This window comes from Nanorana parkeri, unplaced genomic scaffold (genome assembly GCF_000935625.1).
Source record: "Nanorana parkeri isolate BGI_ZX_2015 unplaced genomic scaffold, ASM93562v1 scaffold1967, whole genome shotgun sequence".
Classification (NCBI taxonomy): domain Eukaryota; kingdom Metazoa; phylum Chordata; class Amphibia; order Anura; family Dicroglossidae; genus Nanorana; species Nanorana parkeri.
Window position 1 is genome coordinate 173,339 of NW_017308235.1, and position 21,192 is coordinate 194,530.

At 43.6% G+C, this 21,192-nt stretch overlaps 2 protein-coding genes across 2 annotated transcripts in view; one reads left to right on the top strand and one right to left on the bottom strand.

Annotated features, from left to right (window-relative positions):
- PMPCA (peptidase, mitochondrial processing alpha subunit) overlaps positions 1–2,004 on the top strand; it is a 12,656-nt gene extending 10,652 nt beyond the window's left edge. The window contains exons 11-13 of the mRNA XM_018572197.1: positions 9–71; positions 1,205–1,349; positions 1,618–2,004. Coding sequence (XP_018427699.1) covers positions 9–71; positions 1,205–1,349; positions 1,618–1,787 — 378 coding nt within the window. The 3' untranslated portion in view covers positions 1,788–2,004. The remainder of the gene's footprint in view (positions 1–8; positions 72–1,204; positions 1,350–1,617) is intronic.
- A 5,014-nt stretch (positions 2,005–7,018) lies between these two features.
- INPP5E (inositol polyphosphate-5-phosphatase E) lies at positions 7,019–20,706 on the bottom strand. The gene is made up of 10 exons (XM_018572198.1): positions 19,684–20,706; positions 17,513–17,636; positions 13,299–13,396; positions 12,728–12,852; positions 12,501–12,620; positions 11,732–11,839; positions 8,804–8,965; positions 8,122–8,237; positions 7,801–7,937; positions 7,019–7,627 (listed from the first exon to the last, which is right to left on the bottom strand). Exons 1-10 carry the CDS (start codon positions 20,475–20,477, stop codon positions 7,495–7,497), a joined length of 1,917 nt encoding a protein of 638 aa, XP_018427700.1. The 5' UTR covers positions 20,478–20,706; the 3' UTR covers positions 7,019–7,494.
- Between the last annotated feature and the right edge of the window lie 486 nt (positions 20,707–21,192).

The following is a 21,192-nucleotide window of genomic DNA, read 5'->3' on the forward strand; positions in this document are numbered from 1 at the left end:
GCTTGCAGGTGAGAGAGATGGTTGAGATTATCACGCGAGAGTTCACACTGATGGCGGGATCTGTAGGGGAGGTCTGTATTGCATCCTTCAATTATTTTTGCATACTATTTACCAAAAATGTGGAATGACCTCATGTAAAAAAAATAAGTGCGCCTGTTTGTGTGTATGCACTGCAGATAATCCAATGCCCTTTATTTTTTCTGTGCTTGCCTGAAAATGAGCCATATTAGAATTGTGTGTGGCAGCCAATCACCTTTCAGCTGACTGGCGCAGGTTTTATAAGACCCCATTCACACTGAGCGATTTGTAGCGCGATTTCAGCTCAAAAATCACTCAAACGTCAGCTTAATGTAGCGTGTTCAATGCATTTCAATGGAACCGTTCCCATCTCACAGCTCAATGTCGCCTGTAGCTTGTGCATGACCTACTTTGCGGCGGATTTCGTGCGATTTGGCCTTCAATAGACTTCAATGGTGTAGCTCAATGTCACACTACAAAAGTGTCACTTTTGCACAGAAATATAAGCAGGAAGAGGAATTATGTCACATCAAGACCGCTTTTGATTGGATAGAGCCCAATGTTGCAGCTACAAAGTCCATGCCAAAAGTAGCGCGACAATAAGTGCACTGTAGCTCAAAGTCGCTCTGCTCAAATCAGCGCTTTTTTGATGTAGCTCAGTGTGAATGGGGTCTGATAGCCTCTGGAATGTGCTTTATATACAGTACCATTCAGATGTCTTTATGGGCCAAACTACACTGGTGCTTTGTAAAAATGCCTGCGAGTTATATGGGTTTACAGAGCTGTGATTTAAAGCATTATATTTGGGTTTTTAGATGCGTGTCATTGGCAGATGATATTATTTTTTCCTAATTTCTGCTCACAGTTCTTTAACCTTAAAGTGTAGAAAAATGTTCATGAAAAGCTTTTAGCACAGGCTTCATTTTTTAACTTGCCAAATAACCTAAAAAGTTTCTGTTGTCTAACTGCATTTATGTTTTTCTGTATCTGTGATTCTTGGTATTTCTTGTGTGGGAGTGAAACACAAAAAAAGAGCCTTCCCTGCATGCACTGCTTCATTCTTGAGACTGTTGTGGGTTGCGCTGTGCATGACGTGCAGTTACAATCAGGATAGAGGGATGTCACAGCACCGCCACTTCCCATCCAGGGTTGTAAATTGAACCTGTTAATATTTTGCTGCACACAGGTGGAGCTGGACCGGGCAAAGACGCAGCTGAAATCAATGCTGATGATGAACCTGGAATCTCGACCTGTAATTTTCGAGGACGTTGGGAGACAAGTGTTGGCAACTGGCACCCGGAAACTCCCCCATGAGCTGTGCAGCCTTATTAGTGAGTAGTGTCGACGAAGGAGATCAGGATAGCCCTACACCGCACAAGCTCCTTCCAATAACAAGGGGTTATGGGACAGGACAGTCATGCTTGTTTTCTCTCCTAGGACAACTGCAGTGAAATCTGTGAGATGCAACTTTATATATGTAGCAGTAACAAAACAACTGAACAGATGCTTTGTACAGTGACCACACAGTGCTCTAATGAAGAAAACTTAAAAATGTTTTTCAAGTGCTGGTTTAACCGCTTACTTAATACACTTTTGCAGGCAACATCAAAGCAAGTGACATCAAGAGGGTAGCAACAAAGATGCTGAGGAATAAGCCTGCAGTGGCTGCGTTGGGGGACCTCTCAGAGTTACCAGACTATGATCAGATCCAGGCTGCTCTCTCCAGTAAAGATGGACGCCTTCCACGGTCATATCGCCTGTTCCGATAGATTGCTTCATTGAGCACTGAACTAAGACGACCGCTGAGTCTCTGCTGTGATCTCGAAAGAGACGCCACAAGAGGACTGCGTTTGTGCTACACCGATATTTGTGTTTATGGATGTTTGGCATAGAAAGTGTCACAGCCGTGGTCAATGAAACCCAATTTTCCAGACAGGATCTGCTGCTAAAAACAAAAGTGTACGTTGGCCAACCCAGAAGAAACCGCAAGATAGCTGCATTGAGCCTGTCGCCTTCGGGAATTGGTGACCGCATTGCAGCCTGATGCATCTCCATGCTGAATGGACAGACCACATTCTCGTCTACAATGGTTCTGTATACATATTCTCTGTCTGTTTAACTTTAAAGGACTGCATCAAGTTATGTCATTGTGTGAGTGTCAGCTGTCAAAGTGAACATGTGCTTTTTTTTTAATGCAGGGCAAAGCAACAGGTTCACTTAACTTCTACCAGTTGTACATTTTGCTCACTCCCCAATTTGGCTGCCAGGAGCAAAGAGAGAAGGCCGTCTATAAATGATTTTGAGCTTACACAGGGCTGAGGACTCTTTCTGCCCCCATGTGACAGTGCTCCCCCAAATCAAGAAGTGCTGTCATCCGTTAGGAAGAGGAGTGAGTCACGTGAGCCCCATACCTGGGTGTACCAGGTATTTCTCTGCTCCCAGCAGCCAAACAGCTGTGGGGGAGCAAAGGTTAGGTGAGTTTGTACAGCTGCTGGAAAAGGGGGCAGTTAAGTGAACCTGTTGCTTTGCTCTGCATAGGTTGACTAACATTATACATGTTGCAGTATAGAGTACGATACCTCAGAAAAAGAAACCTGCAGCTTAAGCCATTGTTGGATAGCAAATAGTAAGTACCCTCCTCTGTGAAGGAATTTGTATTGCTGGATTAAATGGGGGGAAAAAAGAAACTAAGTTATTTGATCATTTTCCTAGTTTTAGCTTCTATGTGGCTCAGAGTTAAATGACAGGCAGGAGGCAGCTAAAGCTATAGCCAACTAGAAAAAGTCATCCCTAAGTCAAAGTATGTATTAGAGTTAGGGATGCACCAACACTGGTTTGTCAGCACTGATAGTTTTTTTTTCTGTACTTGCCGATGCTGAATACCAGTATATCCCAAGGTAGTGTGGGGCCAATTAATCGGGAAGCGGGGTCATGACATGAGATAAAGGTTGACACACCATCAATGGTGTTGGGAAGGCAGCGGTACTAAGAGGCAGGGGCACATGGGACACGCACAGGATGAGACCCATGTTCAGGAGATGAAATGTTGCAGGTTGCAACGTTCACAGGGTGAACTACTGTCACAAGGTGGTAGCGGATTTCAATGATCCTACGATGATTTGTAATATCAACACTATGGAGTGGCCTCACTACGGTGGAATGTACCCCATGCTGGATGTATCCCTCTCTCTCTGCATTTCTGTATTGTTGTCATCCTTTTGTTAAAACAAAAACTTTAATGGAAAAAAAAAAAGCCAAGCTGCCTCGCAGTGTTGCTAAGCAGCATGAAGCCATCTTCCTAGCCAATAAGGGAGGCAGGTCAGGACCCACTTCCTGATTGGCTGGGAAGCTAGCTCCAGGCTCCCTCGCGGCACTGCTGGTCAGAGGAACTCTCTCTCTGACTGGAAGTTCCAGTATTGGAGTAAGTATCAGAGCATTTGGGTGAGTACGAGTTCTTATCCAAATGCTCAGTATCGGTGCATCCCTAAGTAAAGTACATCTAAACCCTCATTGAGTGATCTTCAGTTTACTAAAGCAGTGTGACAACACAATTGTCATTTTTTTCACCTTTTTTTGATAAGGTGACAACACAGGAGCACCAGGTATTATTTTAATGATCGCTGCAGATTTAAAGAGCTTGAAAAGATGTTTTGTAATTAGGTTTAAAGATTTTAGTAATTGGGTTTAGATCTACTTTAAGAACATTTAAAAGTGTTTTTAAATACAGCTGGGGCAAATGCTTAAATAGCAGTATCCTGTAACGACCTGGACAGGAGTACTGAGGGAGTGAGGACTGGCAGTGCAGGCTGTTCTGTCTAACAAGACAAGAATTGTGTGGACATGTTGGAAGAAGAGATATTGATCAATGTAAATGGTGATAGCTGCCCTCTAGTTACAGCAGTGCAGGGGGTAAGCCATTTGCAGCAACATGCTCTCCTGCAGGCTCCTTTTAGGATGTAAGTGGGTCCAGGTCTTCAATACTGAACTCTGGAAGCTGTACCCAATAAAAGGCAGACAGAGGGCAAATGACTTGCCACTAGATGGCCTGTGGGTGCCCAGCAGCTGATCTTTTCCTGTGGCTCTGTGAATGCTTGAAGCAGAGACATTATTACACTGCAGTTTTCCCTGCAGCAAGGAGAATGGTGAGCAGCACAGTAGTGACAATTTAAAATCCTGTGAGACTAGAAGTTAGAGACAACAAAGCCTATTTCACAGCAGATATATACGGCTCTGTGTCAGAGCAATATTGAGGTCTTACCCAAGTGCAGGTTCAGGGGATTCTGGATATAGTAAAATATACATGCAATCATTTTGCTGTTTCTACCCTCCGGAAACAGTATTGGCCTTCCACTGTTTTTCTAGTGGAACGTACCTCGCAGGTAAGCCATTTACTAACATGAATTAGCAGTGAACCTGTCTAACTTGGATACGTTGGAATTACAAAGAGAAGGATTGGCAACACTGCTTCACAAATATGAAGTTGTGAATTGAGTGGGGGTGTGGGCTATACCCTCGGGTGGTCTTTACTGCTCTATATGCTTCCTCTTCTTCAGTTCTTCTATGACAGTCAGGATTTTGAGCATCCTTAAAAGGAGAACTATGAGATGAGTGATTTCCACTCACCTCATAGGTCTAGCCGACCTGTGACAATGAGACTGTCACAGGTCGGCTCAGTAGATCGGGAGGTGAGCGAACACATACCGGCGTTCGCTCACCTCTCGATCCTGTCAGGGCTCTCTGCCGTGACAGGGGAGGGGCTGGATTCCCCGCTCAGATCCGCCAGCGCTGACTGGCGGAACGGACGGGGCGGGTACAGCTGGCTCTGCCTCTAGATAGGCAGAGCCAGCTGTCACTCACGCAGCTGGGCGGATCTCGACATCGATGTCGGGATCCGCTCCGGCGTCTCAGTATAGATCACGGTATACTGAGCTTAGGGTAACGGGAGGACGCTAGTTTGTGTCCTCCCGTTACCCTAAGGAGAACTATGGGGAAAAACACTGACCCCATAGTTCTCCTTTAAAGTAGTATTAAACTCTCAAGCTTTTTTCAATAATGAGTCCAGATCAAATATACATTGCTCAGCAAAGCAAAACACTTACAATTATCATGTTTCTGAACAGCTGCTTCCTAGTCTCTTAGAGTGGCTTCCCTGAACTTCCTGTCCAGTACAAGATCACAAGGGAGAGAGCAGACTACAGGAACTGTCCATCCACTAGCCTATTGGAGGGGGGCCATGGGAAAGGGAATTCGTTTGATTTGCTGTGTATGTGGAGACGCACCAACATGGGTGGTTCCATAGGACCCTTCAAAGGCAAGGAGCCACCCTATAACAGGATATCAGGGCCCAGTGGACCAGCTGATTCTGCAGGAAACATCAAGAAGCAGCATCCATTGTAAGTGACTCAATCAGCATTTAATAACCCTTTTGACTTTAATATCACACTGACTTAATACTTCTTTAATGGAATATTTGCTACAATGTTTCACTATCGCTGCAAACATTATTTCCAAGTTTAAATGAATTAGGATTGGCTACATAAACAATGAACTCCTTGAGTTCATTAGGGAAAGCAGAAGTGTTCTGTGTGGCTATCACACCAGTTTCAGTATAGATGGACTTTATAGGGAGCCCTCAAGGCCAGAATGACTCCCACTTGTAGCCATACTCGCCGTAAACATATGATAGTGTGATTTTATCTGTTTTTAATAAAGTTTTCTTTTACTGAACAGTAATTGTCTTAAGTATAGAATAGATAGCAAACGATTTGTGAAGCCCCTTCGTAAGATCAGAATCCTGATGTTTAGTGTATAAGCAGTCATTTTGGGTCTTCAATGGTCTCTAGTGAACATATAGGTTGTGTCCTCATGAGTATGAATTGTTGGTGACGTCACTGGTGAGCAGATCGGATGTACAGTGAATGAATAGGCAGTGTTCACATGGATGTGGAGTGTCTCCCTGATGTCACTGGTACCTAGTGATTGGACAGCCTGCTTTCTGATAAATATGAAGTGTCTCCCTGGTACCTAGTGATTGAATAGTCTGTTTTCCTATGCACATGAAGCGTCAGTGATGTCAATGGTCTCTAGTGAATGGATAGTCTGTGTTCACACGAACAGGAAGTGTCTCAGTGATGTCACTGACCTAAGGTACGTTCTCATGAATTTCTGCGATTTCACTGGTAGTTAGGGAATGGAGAATCTGCATTCTTATGAATATGAAGTTCAGTGTTGTCACTGGTCTACAGTGACTGGCTAGGTTGTATTCTTACACTTGGGAAGTGTAGCTGTGTTTTAGCTGACCTCTAGCAATTGGAAAATCTGCATTCTCATGAATATGAAGAGTCAATAATGTCCCAGGTCTCTTGTGAATGGATAGGCATATCTGTGATATTGGTAAATCTTAACTGAATTATTTAAAAAGGCACCCAACACAGGAGATGAGGAATGATTTTATTTCCCGGCCAGTTAGAAGATAAATAAATATTTACATATATTACATTACAGTATAACACAGGAAGGCCAAAGAAAGATGCATGCTGGGAGCTCACACGATTAGCATCTAGAGCAGTGGTTCTCAACCTGTGTAACTTTAGGACCCACATATGTCCTTGGTCATTAAGTCGTGACCCAAGTCGCACGGCACTGCAGTACCGTGCGTTCCAGTACGGGCGTACAAACTGTGGGTGGGAGGTGCGTTTGTGGTACCATTTAAATGAATGGCAACGCAACACATCTCCCACACAAGAATGCATGGTAGGTGATTGCTTGGTACATGTGTTAATTGCACGGTACTAGTGTGAACGGGCCCTCAAATACTGACATACATACACAACTACAGATGCAATCTGGCGCAAGAACTGACAGTGTTGCGCTAGGGGGAGGCAGAGGAGCCTCTCATCTAGAAAAGTGGAAGGCATGCGGCGACCCAATGAACACGGGGTCCCGACCCACCAGTTGAGAACCAAGAATCTAGAGCATCCTCTGCAAGCTAGTTAATATTGCAACATTTACTGTTTCGGTGAGATCACTTTAAGCCACTTTAAGTAAAATGGTCCCTTTTCACATGCTTTCATTGTTAAAAATAAAACAGTGTTTAACATCACAGGCTTCTGTGTTATCAAGTTACAGGACAATGATAACACCCAAGAACTGGCACTCCTGCCAGCTACATGCAGTGCAGGCATCCTCTCTCTAAGGTGGATCAATATTCAGCAGTTTGCTAGGAACTAATAACGGTGCTGAACTAAAACACAAGTTCCAAGCAAAGTGATAGACTGCACACTGATTCACCTCACAATATGGCAATGACATCACATGCCCCTAATTAAAGTGATTGGTTGATTCTAAACCCTCAGCCACTGTAATGGATTCCTACACTGTAGGCACACTTTGAAGAATCCTGACACCAGCAGTCAGCCATGACAGGTAAGTAAAACACTTATGTCCATCTGCTCACCAGGCTCCATCCTTCTCTAGTCAGGAGATTGCACAGACTGCACTACTTTTCTGGTTCTTTATCACCTGCCGTTTTTGCAGCTCTCGTGAAATTCGCCTCTTGATTCCCAGGAGATACAACTCACGATCAAAGAGCCCTGCGGCCAACGGGATACTGGAAAAAGGGAGATTCCAAAGTATCATTTCAGTTTACCTGGACCATAACTATAATACAGATGCATTTTATGTGCTAACATATTTCCCTTTAAGATATGCTTAAAGTATAATTAAACTCTCAAGGTTTATTTTTATTTTTTTATATATATATCTACTGCTAGCAAAACGTACTTATCTCTCCCGGGTCTTATCCGCACTTCAAATAACCCAAAGACAGGCCGGTGGTCTGATGTTTTCACCAGGGGGCAGGAGGCGTACTTCAGGACCCGGATATCTCCTTTTTGGCGACTCTTGTAGACGATCCTGTCCTACGATGGAACACATATAAAATATTCATATTAGCACCAATGCCTCCTCAAATACTCTCTCACACAAAACAAAAGCATGGCGGGGCTGAGCCCCTATGAATCAATAGGTATGATGATGCAATAGTGGGGTTGGGTACAGAAACAGTGCAACTCCCAATAATCTTAAGGCTTGAGATGTTCTTACTGTATATGACGGAGTTCTCTGCTTCGACGTTGTGTCATATTCATCACAGCCAATATCAAACTTGTACGTAGGAAGAAATTCAATTGCTGCTTCTTGAAACCCTTTAAATATGGAGCCTGAATATTACAAAATAAACGTTTATCATGCTATGAATGGCACGCGACATAAAACAGTAACAGTTGGTGGGGGTGCTCTCCGCACACCTTTCAGCAGTCCCGGCCAATAAACAAAGATGGTGCTTGTAGTAACTACCACGGATGGCACCGTGCAAAACACAAAGTAGAAAAAGATAGGTCACCAGCACTCAAAATGATTCAAATGAATAAGTCCTTTTTATTGGACAATTGTGTCACAACAATCAAAAAGAGCCGACGTTTCGGGGCCACGCAGGGTCCCTTCTTCAAGGCAAAAGATGTGACCATAAAACAGTAACAGACTACTGTAGTTTCATTTCAGTCATCTGACATTTATTTGTTCCTCCACTACCAACTGCCTACAAAAGGAAGTGCAGCTCACGGAATAGATAATCTGATCTCTTCAATGGCCACAGTGAGGTTTATTAAAGAGAAAATCAAGGAGGGGACCTATTGGTTGACTACTAATGCTTCTTTAAGTGCCCTAGAGGCAGGTGATGTATGAAGAGGCTTAAGGTTCTTACACACGCTCTGTTCCCATATCTTACCTCCGTTCATGACTTTGAGGAGCTGGTCGTATTGAAGAAGTTGGGACATATCCTTCACCAGATTGTGCTGTAGAATGGAGTTCACCCCATTCCGATCCTTGTTCAAACGGAAGTTGAAGTCGCCAAACCAGAAGACTTCATCGAATCGTGTAGTAGCATCCACTGGTGGGTCAAGCACAGAGGACACATATATAGGACAAGACAGATGTATGGCTTTTACTGGACCATTATTAACACTAACTGCATGCTTTTGTTTATTACCATGATACAAGATCAGTGGTCAGAAAAACAACCCATGCAAGGAGTGGGTCTGCCTTGCCATGGGGTACTGCATAATTGGAGGTTTGGAAACTCACAATGTCTACTACAAGAGAACAAGTCTTTTAGGAGATGTAAGAGGGCTAGTATCGCTAAGCACACTGCATTAGGGCCTGTTTGGACAGGGTTTGATTTTGATGGCATTAGTTTGAGACTTTTTTGAGATCGTACAGACATTAATAACAGACAGGAGCATTTGACAAGCTTCATGCTGATTTTGCATTCCCATAGACTTGTATGGAGAAGCAAAAACCCATCTGATGTGAACAAAATCCTGTTGACACAGGCCCTTACCCTCTTGGCTGTATAGGGTTACACAAGACAAACACTACACGGTCTACTTGTCCTTTCCTGTGAAAAACTAGTAAAACATTAGCACTGGAGTAAGAACGGCAGTGCACCACAGTATATAACAAGAGGATGAACCCCCAACAAAAAAAACACATACACAAGATTCCTGGTGTTCTCCCCTCCTTACAAGGAGAAGTATTGGGAGTGTAAAATGTACTCTTCCGAATAAAAAGAGCCAGCGCATGACACTGCAGGTGTCGCATGCCGTCTCCATAGATCAAGAGCTGATCGATCACGAACCCCTCTACATCAATCACCAGCGCTGGCTTCCACATATTTTGCACAAGATGTGCAACTAAAATCTCTGTTTTTAACGCATACTGTTAGACAGTGTAATTGTTTGTTACTGGCTAGTTGATAAGTGTGGTGGGAAACTTCTGTGTTTTGCAAGGCAGCGGGGTGGATCCCGACAATTCTGTTGGGATCTTTCCCGGCTGCAGTGCAGTACTGTGCTGTCAGCAAATAGAGGGCTGTAGCCCGTTAGATGCTGACTTTGTGTCACAGGAGCACATTAGTAAATATAGCTGGCTGTGCCATAAGTAAATGTGCTCCTTTGACCCAAAAGAGGATTAAAGCCAAAAGAAAAAGGTTTGGTTAACCTCTCCCTCTGCTCAAAACAGTTTGGATGACAGGAAATTGCCACAAAGTGTGAATGGCTCACACTGCTGGCACCCTCACTCTAAGCCTGACCACTGGTACAAAGGTGTTATGGTGGTTATCCTGTAGCCAGACCATTCATTTACAAAAATCTTCCCATAAGATTATATGTGCAAATGTTATGCATGTTATTTACCTGCAAAAGCCCCCCTGTGTAGACATATATAAGGTCTGAGACTATAGCTGGGCACAAACATCTTGGATGTGATGTCAGCAGCCTCAGTCCACTCAGAGCTATCACTCAAGTGGCACACTACAGTATGCCCCTTTGCTCCTCCTCCACCAGCTTCATTAAAGGTTATGTAAGGAAATAATATGGAGGCTATGAGTTGGGCCAGCACAGACATTAAACACTCCCAGAAATGTAGAGGGTTATGACGTGCAAGGAGGGGGGTTGTGCTGGAATTGACTCTTCCTGAAGTAGTCACAAAGTTCAAAGGCACATATGAAATGAAAACAATAATTTCAGGTAAAAGCACAGAAAAATCAAAGGATTTTAAAGTGACATTAAACCCTCAGATTTTTTAACATAAAACAATACTGTAACGTGTGCCTTACTGTAATCCATGGTTGTTTCCCTTCTCTTTGCTGCTCTTCCTTTTAAATCTGTATCTGTTCTCATGCTCTGCAGAACTTCTGTTTTGCAGCAGACTGCCTTGTCTCAGGAATGGATACATGGTGTCTGTGTGTAGGTTTGCAACCTGAGCACTACAGGAAGAGGCCCTGAGCTGCAAAGGGAAGTTCTCCCCCAGCATGAGAAGACATGAGGATTTAAAAGGAAGAGCAGCAAAGAGAAGGGAAACAACCATGGATTACAGTAAGCCACACATTACAGTATTGGTTTATGTTAAAAAAATCTGAGGGTTTAATGTCACTAAGTGCTTATTTGCAATATTGTTGCTTTCCATGTTTTTTTCCCCAAGTTTTTGACTGGGTCTCCTATATAAATACAGACTTCAGGTTATTATACTAGCTCTGTTTATAAACACATTTAAAAGCTTTTGCATGAATCTATAGCTTTGCTGCAATGCTGCTTTAATTGTACTTATGTTTTTGTACATGTGAGCTTAAAAGGAGAACTATGAGGTGAGTGATTTTCACTCATCCTCATAGTTCTAGCCGACCTGTGACAATGAGACTGTCACAGGTCGGCTCAGTAGATCGGGAAGTGAGCGAACACATACCGGGGTTCGCTCACTTCATGATCCTGTCACGGCTCTCTGCCGTGACAGGGGAGGGGCTGGATTCCCCCCTCCGATCCTCCAGCGCTGAGTGGCGGAACGGACGGGGGAGGGTACAGCTGGCTCTGCCTCTAGATAGGCAGAGCCAGCTGTCACTCACACAGCTGGGCGGATCCAGACATAATTGTCGGCTTTAGGGTGACGGGAAGACGCTAGTTTGTGTCCTCTCGTTACCCTAAGGAGAACTATGGGGAAAAGCCCCAACACCATAGTTCTCCTTTAAATAACATTTTAAAGAAACAAAGAATGACGAAGCTGCCAGCTAACACTGAGTCCCATGTTGCCAACAAGAGTTTCTGGCCATAACACTTAAAGAGGACAACAGGTGTGATATTCTCCATATGTCTAGTTTGTTACTCACAGGGATCAGAGCGGAATGGGTTGGTGTCAGGGACATTACGAGGTAGTGCAAGACTCTCAACAATCTTCTTGTAGTCCTGAATCCTCTCATTCACTTTTCCATCTCCAGCTGTCAATCAAAAGAGTGAGATAAGAGTCAATAACTAATCAATGAACAATAACAGATCAACAATACCAGACATTGTCATCAATGGAGTGTACACTATGTGGTTCAAGATGTCTGTGTAGAAGTTCACAGTACAAAATTCTCTAGACCTCAGTCTCAGGACACAATGAAATCTTTTTGTTTCCAACGTGGTCCTACATTAATCTATGCAAATACTGCCGTCTTACTCTGAACTCTGGTATGCTCCGTTATGCCACCCTCTATATTGTACAAAGAGACAAGGAATTCAGGGGCGATCCTGCACCTCAACTATGAACCTGCAAATCTAAAATTGCACTCGTTGCAAATGATCCTTCTCTAATGAGACATCACTTGCTTTAAGTTAGGTAAATTTGTACCGTTTCTGTAATACTTTGTCTGGCTGCAAAGTTGTATGTTTCACTTTGCAAATTTAAACAATGCAAGAAAGAAAACCGTTCAGGATTGTATGTGTTACATCTGGGCTTAATCAGCTCGTGTGAAGTGCTGCAACCTTAACAGCCCATTATAAACCAGTTTAGCAAAGCAAGACCATGGAAAGAAGAATGATTAGTTGCTGCAGATATCATTTCTTTACTAAATGTTTTCCAGGATGCTCTGCACACTGCCCAGTTATCAGACTTACATGTAAAATGGGAAGTGATGAAAAGGAAAGACGTTCCGAAGAAAGTGAGGGACACGGCCAGAGCGCCTTTGGTCTTGATCTGGGATACGATGCGTGTGGTCACTGTGGAGGACTCAACCTCTGTGGAAACAATGACACAGGAGCAACTGAGTCAGTGGGGAAGGGTGTAATATGCACTAACGCACTCCAAACTGGCTCATATGCTGTGACAATCACATTTATTATACCTGAACAGAACCAGATGAGGTCTCGACGAATAAAGATGGAGAGATAGAGGACACCATGGGCAGAAGAGTGCAGTAGCACATAATGGGGTCCTAGAGTCTCCTGGAGCCGGACTTCCCACTCCCTCCTGCAAACATGAAGAAAGTTAGCACCCCTTTAACCCCTTCATGACTGAGGCCTTTTTTTCATTTTTTTGCACCCATGTTATATTCCACATTTAGGCAGCTGGAAGGAATCCCTCTGAAAACAGCTTGGCTGCAATGACTCGTAAAATATGATAGCTGTAAAGGGTTACTTATGCATGATTTCTATTTCCCCATCACTAGGTTTACTTTGCCAGAGCTGAAATGTCCCCTGAGGTCTGATAGTTTCAAGTCTTTTAACTTCCTGATGCTAATAACACACTCTATCTCCAGTATCCTAATTGTACATAGCAGTGCTGAATAGTAACCATGTAAACAATTACAAGGTTGCGTCAGCTAAAACTGCTGTGTGCACATAAGAGCTGGGAGACAATGTGAGACAATTGAAAGGAGAGCAAGTTTCAGACATCTGGTTTTCAGGTTCACCTACCTGTCTGGGCTTCCTTCCTGAATCCCGATAATGTAAATATCCTGAGCAAAATCATCGTCTGGTGGCAGCAAGAAGTCGTCCAAGCTCTCCGGAAGCTCCTGCACAAGCCAAGAGTAACATAATAAATCAAGAGAAATAATGAAATGACTCTCACTATTCCAACAGCCTAAATGTATATGCTGAATTACAGAACACAGTCACACACCACATGTACTGCTCCCCTCTGTCCCTATACCATGGAACCTGACTAGAAGGGCTTGTTCACACCAAACCAGATCTGCATGAGTTTCTGCACACGCAGTTCAGTGGGTTGTGCCGTGTTTTTGATGCGTTCCAGGCCGTTTTTGTTTTTTTAGTTTAGAATGGACTTTAGTGTGTTCCAGAGCGTTTGCATGCATTCCAGAGCAGGGAAAAATAGGGCTTGTTGCAGTTGTTTTTACATGCTCTGGAACTGAACGCTCCGGTGTGAACTAGAGCCCAAAATACCATTGGAATACATTGGACGCAGTTTTGATCCGGTCTGTAACTGCTCTGCTCCTGGAACGCGCTTGGTGTGAACAAGGCCTTAACCATTCTTGATTATTCTCAGCGCAGCAGGGCAGATGGAAACTAAGTAGAAATATCTGGTACTTTTCTTACGCATTCTGCATTCATTATTATTATAGTTTATAGTTTATATAGTTGTGCAGTATTACGGAATCAAGAGCTTGTACCATACAACGTTGTGCAGTATTATGGAATCAAGAGCTTGTACCATACAACGTTGTGCAGTATTATGGAATCAAGAGCTTGTACCATACAACGTTGTGCAGTATTATGGAATCAAGAGCTTGTACCATACAACGTTGTGCAGTATTATGGAACCAAGAGCTAGTACCATACAACGTTGTGCAGTACTCAGAAGATATACAAGGCTTGATGCAAAACTGGAATGCCTAAATAAATGCAATATTCTTTCTGCACAGTACCTAAAATAATGAACATATTCTTACTGAAAAAGCCCCAATCATTTATTTGTAAAGCTTATAGAAACAAGACCGGGCTTTTACAAATATCACATGGCTGATAAACTAACACATTTGGCCCATGACCTGATGACAGCTGCCACTGATGGCACAGAGACAGATGCAGGTTGAAAATGAGCATAGGAAGCTGAGACAGTTGTAACAAGCAGTGCCAGGTCTGGGATCTTCAATGCCTTTAGGGACTAAACAACTCCCCGAGCCGGAAAAGAAAGTATTTTTATTTCCCTCAGAGAATAATCTGCAGGTAAATTTAGCCCTGCTAGGTAATGAATGGAAAGAAGTCTTCACGTGATGTCAAGGAGGACCGCTACACCTCAGAAGGCTGAACTCTAGGCAAACCGCTAAATACAGGTAAAAAGTATACCAATCAGCCATAACATTACGATCACCCTCCTAATAATAAGTAGGTCCCCCTCTTGCCACCAAAACAGTCCTGACTCATCGAGACATGGATCTACTAGACCTCAGTGGGTATGCAGTGGTATCTGGCACCAAGCGATAAGTTGCAGATCCTTTAATTCCTTTAAGTTGGGAGGTGGGGGCTCCATGGATCGGACTTGCTTTTCCAGCACAACCCACAGATGCTCGATTGGATTGAGATCTGGAGAATGTGGAGGACAAGTCAACACCTCGAACATGTTGTATTCCTCAAACCATTCTTGAACCATTTTTGCAGTGTGGCAGGGTACATTATCCTGCAGAAAGAGTCCACTGCCACCAGGGAATACCATTTACATGACGGGGTGTACATGGTCAGCCACAATCTTTAGGTAGGTGGTACATGTCAAAATAAAATCCACATAAATGGCAGGACCCAAGGTTTCCCAGCAGAACATTGCCCAAAGCATCACACTGCCTCCAACAGCTTGTCTACCAGTGCATCCTGGTGCCATCTCTTCCCCAGGTAAGCGGCACACACCCAGCCATCCACATGATGTAAAAGAAAACATGATTCATCAGACCAGGCCACCTTCTTCTATTGCTCTATGGTCCAGATCTGATGCCCACGTGCCCAATGTAGGCACTTGGCAGTGGACACGGGTCAGCATGGGCACCCTGACTGGTTTCCGGCTACGTGGCCCCATACACAACAAACTGAGATGCTCTGTGTGTTCAGACACCTTTCTATCAGAACCAGCTTTAACTTTTTCAGCAATGTGAGCTACGGTAGCTCTTCCACTGGATCAGACTACACTGCCCAGCCTTCGCTCCCCATGTGCCTTGGCCACCCATGACCAATGATGCTGGTTCATCAGTTTTTTTTTCCTTGGACCATTTTTGTCCTGAGCTGCAGTTTTAGAGTTGCCCTGACCCAGTCATGTAGCCATCACAATTTGTCCCTTGTCAAAGTCACTCAAATTCTAATGCTTGCCCATTTTTTCTGCTTCAAACACCAACTTCAGGAACAACATTTTGCACTTGCTGCCTAATACCCTGTTTTCCTGAAAATAAGACCAACCCCGAAATTAAGACCTAGTGTTGACCATTCCAAGGGCTGGTGGTGGCATAAGGGGGAACTTGAAGAGCCGCGGGAGAAAATCAGCGGTGCCAACGAAGCCAGCGCTAGAGGAAGCGAAGCGGTAGCGCAGGGAGCAGAGCCGCATAAGCCGATGCCTCCTCTATAGCGCCGGCTCCTGTCACAGGCGGAGTGATACCAAATGCACTCCACCTGTGAGGAATTGATAGTGAAACTGCGCTTCGCTCATTCTGACTACCAAATTGCTCTCGGAAATGTACTGATTGCCCTGATCACCCTATTCTTAACTTTGCCATTTTGGATTATTTAATTTGGATTTGCATTAACTTTAGATTGTTATACATAAAAAAAAAAAAATAAGACCTAGTGTGTTTTTTTTGAGCCAAAAAAAATATAAGACAGTGTCTTATTTTCGGGGAAACACGGTATATCCCGCCCACTTCCAGGTACCATTGTAATGAGATATATTACATATGTAATGCGTTTGTAATTCTGTTCAGCCAGTCTTGTGTTTACACTTCTGCCACACTGCACAGCCCAGCTGCCCAATGGACTATAAATGAGCACCATCATCCTCCCTGTGCACAGCCTAAACATCTTCATTGCAGCTCCCGATGCCTGAAATACATTAGACTGGCAGGTCTCTCATTCACAGACAGACTAGGATGGTATCGGAGTAAAACAGGTTTGATTTGGGCATGAAGAATATTTGAAGTGTATCTACATCTAAAAACAGAGTTTAAAATAGTGCAGATTACCAGTCCTTAGATCTGGTAGCTAAGTTAGATTTCTTTTTTTTTCCAGGCTTTCTTGCTTCATTTATACCTCATGATCCTGCCAGTAACACATTTCCTGTCCTACGGTGACTCTCTCACTGTACTGTTTCTATGGAGGATTAGCTTCGTCAGTACCAGGACTACAGAACAGCTCCCTCTGCTCACTCCATAACATGTGGGGTGCTCTGTAGTTTGCAGAGATTAACCTGGCAGGGCTGATAACACTGCTTGAGATAACACTTCAGAATGCACAGGACAGCACTGGATTTCTGGCAGGATCAACTGGAGTAGTTTGACCTCATCACCAAGAAATAACCTTTAAGCTAAAACTGAAACAACATTAGGACCACATTTCTCTTTCATTTTCTGACAAAGCATTTGTATAACAAGTATAAATTTGTCAAAAACGCACATGAATATAAGACTTTTTTTTAGATGCAACCACAAAAATCTTAACTAGAGGTGTAGAAACCTGCAAAGGCAAAACATATGGACTGGATCCAAAGAAAAAAATGCAAGCATTTTCAAAAGCTTTTTATAGCAGTCAAATGTAAACACCCTGAAGAATACCCGCCATATACTGTAGATATATTGGTGAAAGTAATTTCATCAGGTTGAGAAATGTTTCAGAGAAAGCAGCTTATAAATTCACTAGTAACTTGTAATTATATCACTGCAACATGAGGCACAATGAGGGGAATTTATCAAATCTGGAGCAGTTGCTTCAGTTTGTTCAGTGAAGCTTTGAAAATGAAAGATGGAAGCTGATTGGTTGTCATGCACAGCCGCTTCAGATTCTGTCTGCTCCTGATTTGATACATTTCCCTCAATGTGCCTGATGCTACAGCAGAGGAATGCCACTGTCTTTTAGTGAGTTGATAGAGTGGAGAATGTTAATGTTCCCAAAGAGGCTGCCTCTGGGGCACTGCTTATTACCTTCCGGCCTTGCATGTTCCAGGTAGCAATGAAAATTCCTGCTCTCCTATCAGGGAAGTATCGGTCCAGTTCCTCCGCCCCTAGCAATGCTCCACTGGCCAATAGACTGCCTTCCAGATAGCTTCTGTGAAAACACGGTGTAAGATGGAAGCCTGACATTGTCCTTTATACATAATGAAGACTGTTCATAAATGGAGAAAACAACACCATATAAAGTAAAAATCTGATACAAACATTAAAATACCTGTAGATGCTACAGGGAAAATCTCCCTAGCAGAGGCAAACAATAAAACAAAGACACAGAAACTAAAACTAGAAGATGAACAGAGTTTCACTTGAATTATTTTCACTAGTTGCTTAACTACAGAAAATATGTATGTATGTATGTATGTATGTATGTATGTATGTATGTATGTATGTATATATATATATGCTCCATGATGGAGGCTCTCATAGATTAGAGTCAGGACCACACTACACAGAGGGCCCTTGAAGAGGCCGTGTGGTCTCCACATATGTTTGTGAACGTTGTGCAACTAAAACTTCTGCTTTTAACACAAATTGTTTACAACGTAATCTGTTTTTTTGGGGTTTGATGACTAGCTTGTAAGTGTGCTGGGAAATTATGTGCGCTTGGTCTTAAAGCGACATTAAACCCTCAGATTTTTTAACATCAGAAGAGATAAGGATTTAAAAAGGAAGAGCAGCAAAGAGAAGGGAAACAACCATGGATTAAAGTAAGGCACACATTACAGTATTGGTTTATGGTAAAAAATCTGGAGGGTTTAATGTCACTTTAAATACTGAAGGAGTCCTGCTTTAAGGGCCCTTGCACACAGGTGCCCATCCCCATAAATTCTGGTGTGTTCCCAACACCAGGGACCTCCGGCTGCAGTTTAAAGCCTCATATAGAAGTCAACGGCTGTACACGGTTATCGGCAGGTATACACCAGCACTACATAAACCTATACTTGCACACTGAGGTAAAATCTCAGACACAAATAATCTGTGCCTGATGCTTTAACTCTCATGCGTATGCACAGGTTCATGTAGTGCCGGCGTATAGCCACCAACAACCACGTGGAGCCAGTGAAGAGAATTTATCAAAACCTGAGCAGCCAGAATCTGGAACAGTTGCCCATGGCAACCAATCAGCATCTCTCTTCAGTTTGCTCAGTTGAGATTTGAAAATGAGAGATAGAAGCTGATTGGGTGCAGTGCACATCTGCTCCAGTTTTGATAAATTCCCCCCTTTGACTTTTATATAAGGCTTTACGCAGCATTTATAGTGTAGGGGGCCCATATGCAGGAACCCTAACTTAATATCTGACGGTTATGGAAATTACATTAACCAGTTGACATCCGGGGTGTTAAACCCCCTTCCCATCCAGGCCATTTTTCAGTATTCAGCGCTGCGGTACTTTGACTGACGTTTATTCCGTCATGCAGCGCTGTACTGAAATGAATTTTATACCCTTTTTTGGGGACAGGTAGAGCTTTCTTTTGGTGGTATTTATTCACCAGTGGGAGTTTTTATTTTTTACTATATTAAGGAAAAATTACCAAAATTAAAAAAAAACAAAAAAAACAGTTTCCCCTATATTAAATGATAAAACATTTATTATTACCCAATTTTTTGGTAAAATATAAAAGACGGGCTCACGTCGGGTAAAAAGACACCAAATATGTCAAGCCTTAAAATTGCGTGCGCGCGCGAAACCTCAAAAAACGATAATACCGATGACTGACAGGTGAATGCGGAAGTGATGTAATACACATCACTTCTGCATTCACAGCCCGGACGGAAATCAGCAAGGAGCTGATCTCCCGTCCTCCTCCTCCTGACGCCCTCCGAGCCGGTCCCGGGATTCAAGATGGGGCAGCGGATCCCGGGATTCAAGGAGACGAACGAGCACATATAGGCGATCAGCTGGCTATGGAGCCGCTGATCGCCAATATGTGAAACACCCGGTAACGGGTGTGTGCAATGGTCGGGTCTTTTCTGCCCGTGCGTGCCCGCTGGGGGGCGCGCGCGAGCAGGAAAAAAATGGCGACGGCAACCCGCCAATGCAGCAGTGCCGTCCGTCCGTTTTTTTACTACGGGCGGACGGCAAGAGGTTAAAGTACCCTGGCCGTTGTTGACTACATTTGATTCTATAACGTTTTTGTACCTGTTTCGGACATCCTTGGATCGGATGGGGGTGAGAAGGCTGTAGGTGGACCTCAAAGAGTCATTGGAGCAGTGATCACACACCGTACCAAGGAGCCGTGTGTCACTCAGACTGCTGCTGTGCCGGAGAATCTGACGCTGCTTGTAATCCATGTAATCTGGATCTATTTTGTTAGACGTCCTCAGAGCCCTGGAAGTAACATTAAAATCTAGCTGAGGCAAAGGCTGTGAAGGTTTTACATGTGCAAGGCGAGGTTTAGATTTAGAAGAAGGCTTGACTTTCTTCGAAGCGGACGTCATGTCGATTCTGCTGGCGATAAGCGGAGTAGACCCCGGGGCAGAATGATTCTGCCGGCTGGAGGGATGGTCGTGATTCAGGCTGTCTGATCCAAGGGCTGATCGTTCCCCAGTGATCGCAGCTTCCTGAAGAGAACCCGATGATGACCCAGATTCATGCAGGTCTGTTAAGCTCCCCTGGCTAGTCTTAAATCTCCTTTGCCAGCTTTTTTCATCCAGAGAAAAAGCTCTCTCCAGTTTGTGCGGTCTCCGTTTAGGCTTCTCAGGTGGCTTTGGTAGAACATAATCTTTTTGATTTGTAATTTCAGCACTACCCCCTTCCGCCAGCGTCTTGTTTGAGCTTAGTTCCCTCTGTGCTTGCTTTTCAATCCACTCTCTGATCTCCTCATAATTGCTCTGTGCTAAGTTGGAGTTCCCAGCCATTTCCTGGTCATCTGAAATGGGCATCCTCTGATCAGGAAGCTCAGAAACATTCTGCACCTCCATCCTCATAGGCATGATGGTGGCTTTGCACGTAATCTTAACCGCAGACCATTGTCAGAAAGCGACAAAAGCAGCTGATGATGGAGCACTGAAATAGTCAAAATGGACAAAAGATGGCTACTCCCATTCCCATCGTGCTGAGAATAAAAGAGAGAGCTTCTACATAACTCTGGAAGGTAAGATTCATCCTTAGTAGATCAGTTCATCCAGTTGTATCTGATATAATGAAGAGAAAAAAAAGTTATGCCCTGTAAATCAGAAAGAAATTCATTATGTTCTGTGGTGTAGTTCAGCTTCAGATGATGCTTACTATCAGCTCACTTCCACCTCTGGATCCTGTTCCTATAGCTACAACCTGCAGCTAGAGCATGGACCCGGGAGAAATAGTCCGCCAATAAACGAACAATGTATGCATGCTCCACTACATAAAAACAACTGGAAGTATATGTTACCTAAATTTACTTTTAGAATCCCAAAAACGGAATAAAAATATCACAAGCCAATATAAACAGACAAAATCTGGAGCTCCGTTTCTTTGGGGGAAAAAAAGCAAAATTCCTGGATATACAGCGACTGGCAGATTACAGAGGGACCTCTGCTTCAAAAACTAGTGTTATACATGCCTGCTTAGCAGGAGCTAGAACGGTATTTGGCCATCAAACACGGCAAAGTAGAGTTCTATCTGCCATGTTTCTATAGTGGGCTAGTTTATTATACCCTGAAAGGAAAG

Excerpts from the sequence above, each read along its gene's own strand:
- INPP5E (XM_018572198.1), bottom strand. The coding sequence starts at position 20,477 with ATGCCTATGAGGATGGAGGTGCAGAATGTTTCTGAGCTTCCTGATCAG. Across the intron at positions 12,853-13,298 it reads CAGGAAGGAAGCCCAGACAG|GAGGGAGTGGGAAGTCCGGC; the intron begins GTAGGTGAACCT and ends TCATGTTTGCAG. Across the intron at positions 8,238-8,803 it reads CCTCAAAGTCATGAACGGAG|GCTCCATATTTAAAGGGTTT; the intron begins GTAAGATATGGG and ends TGTAATATTCAG.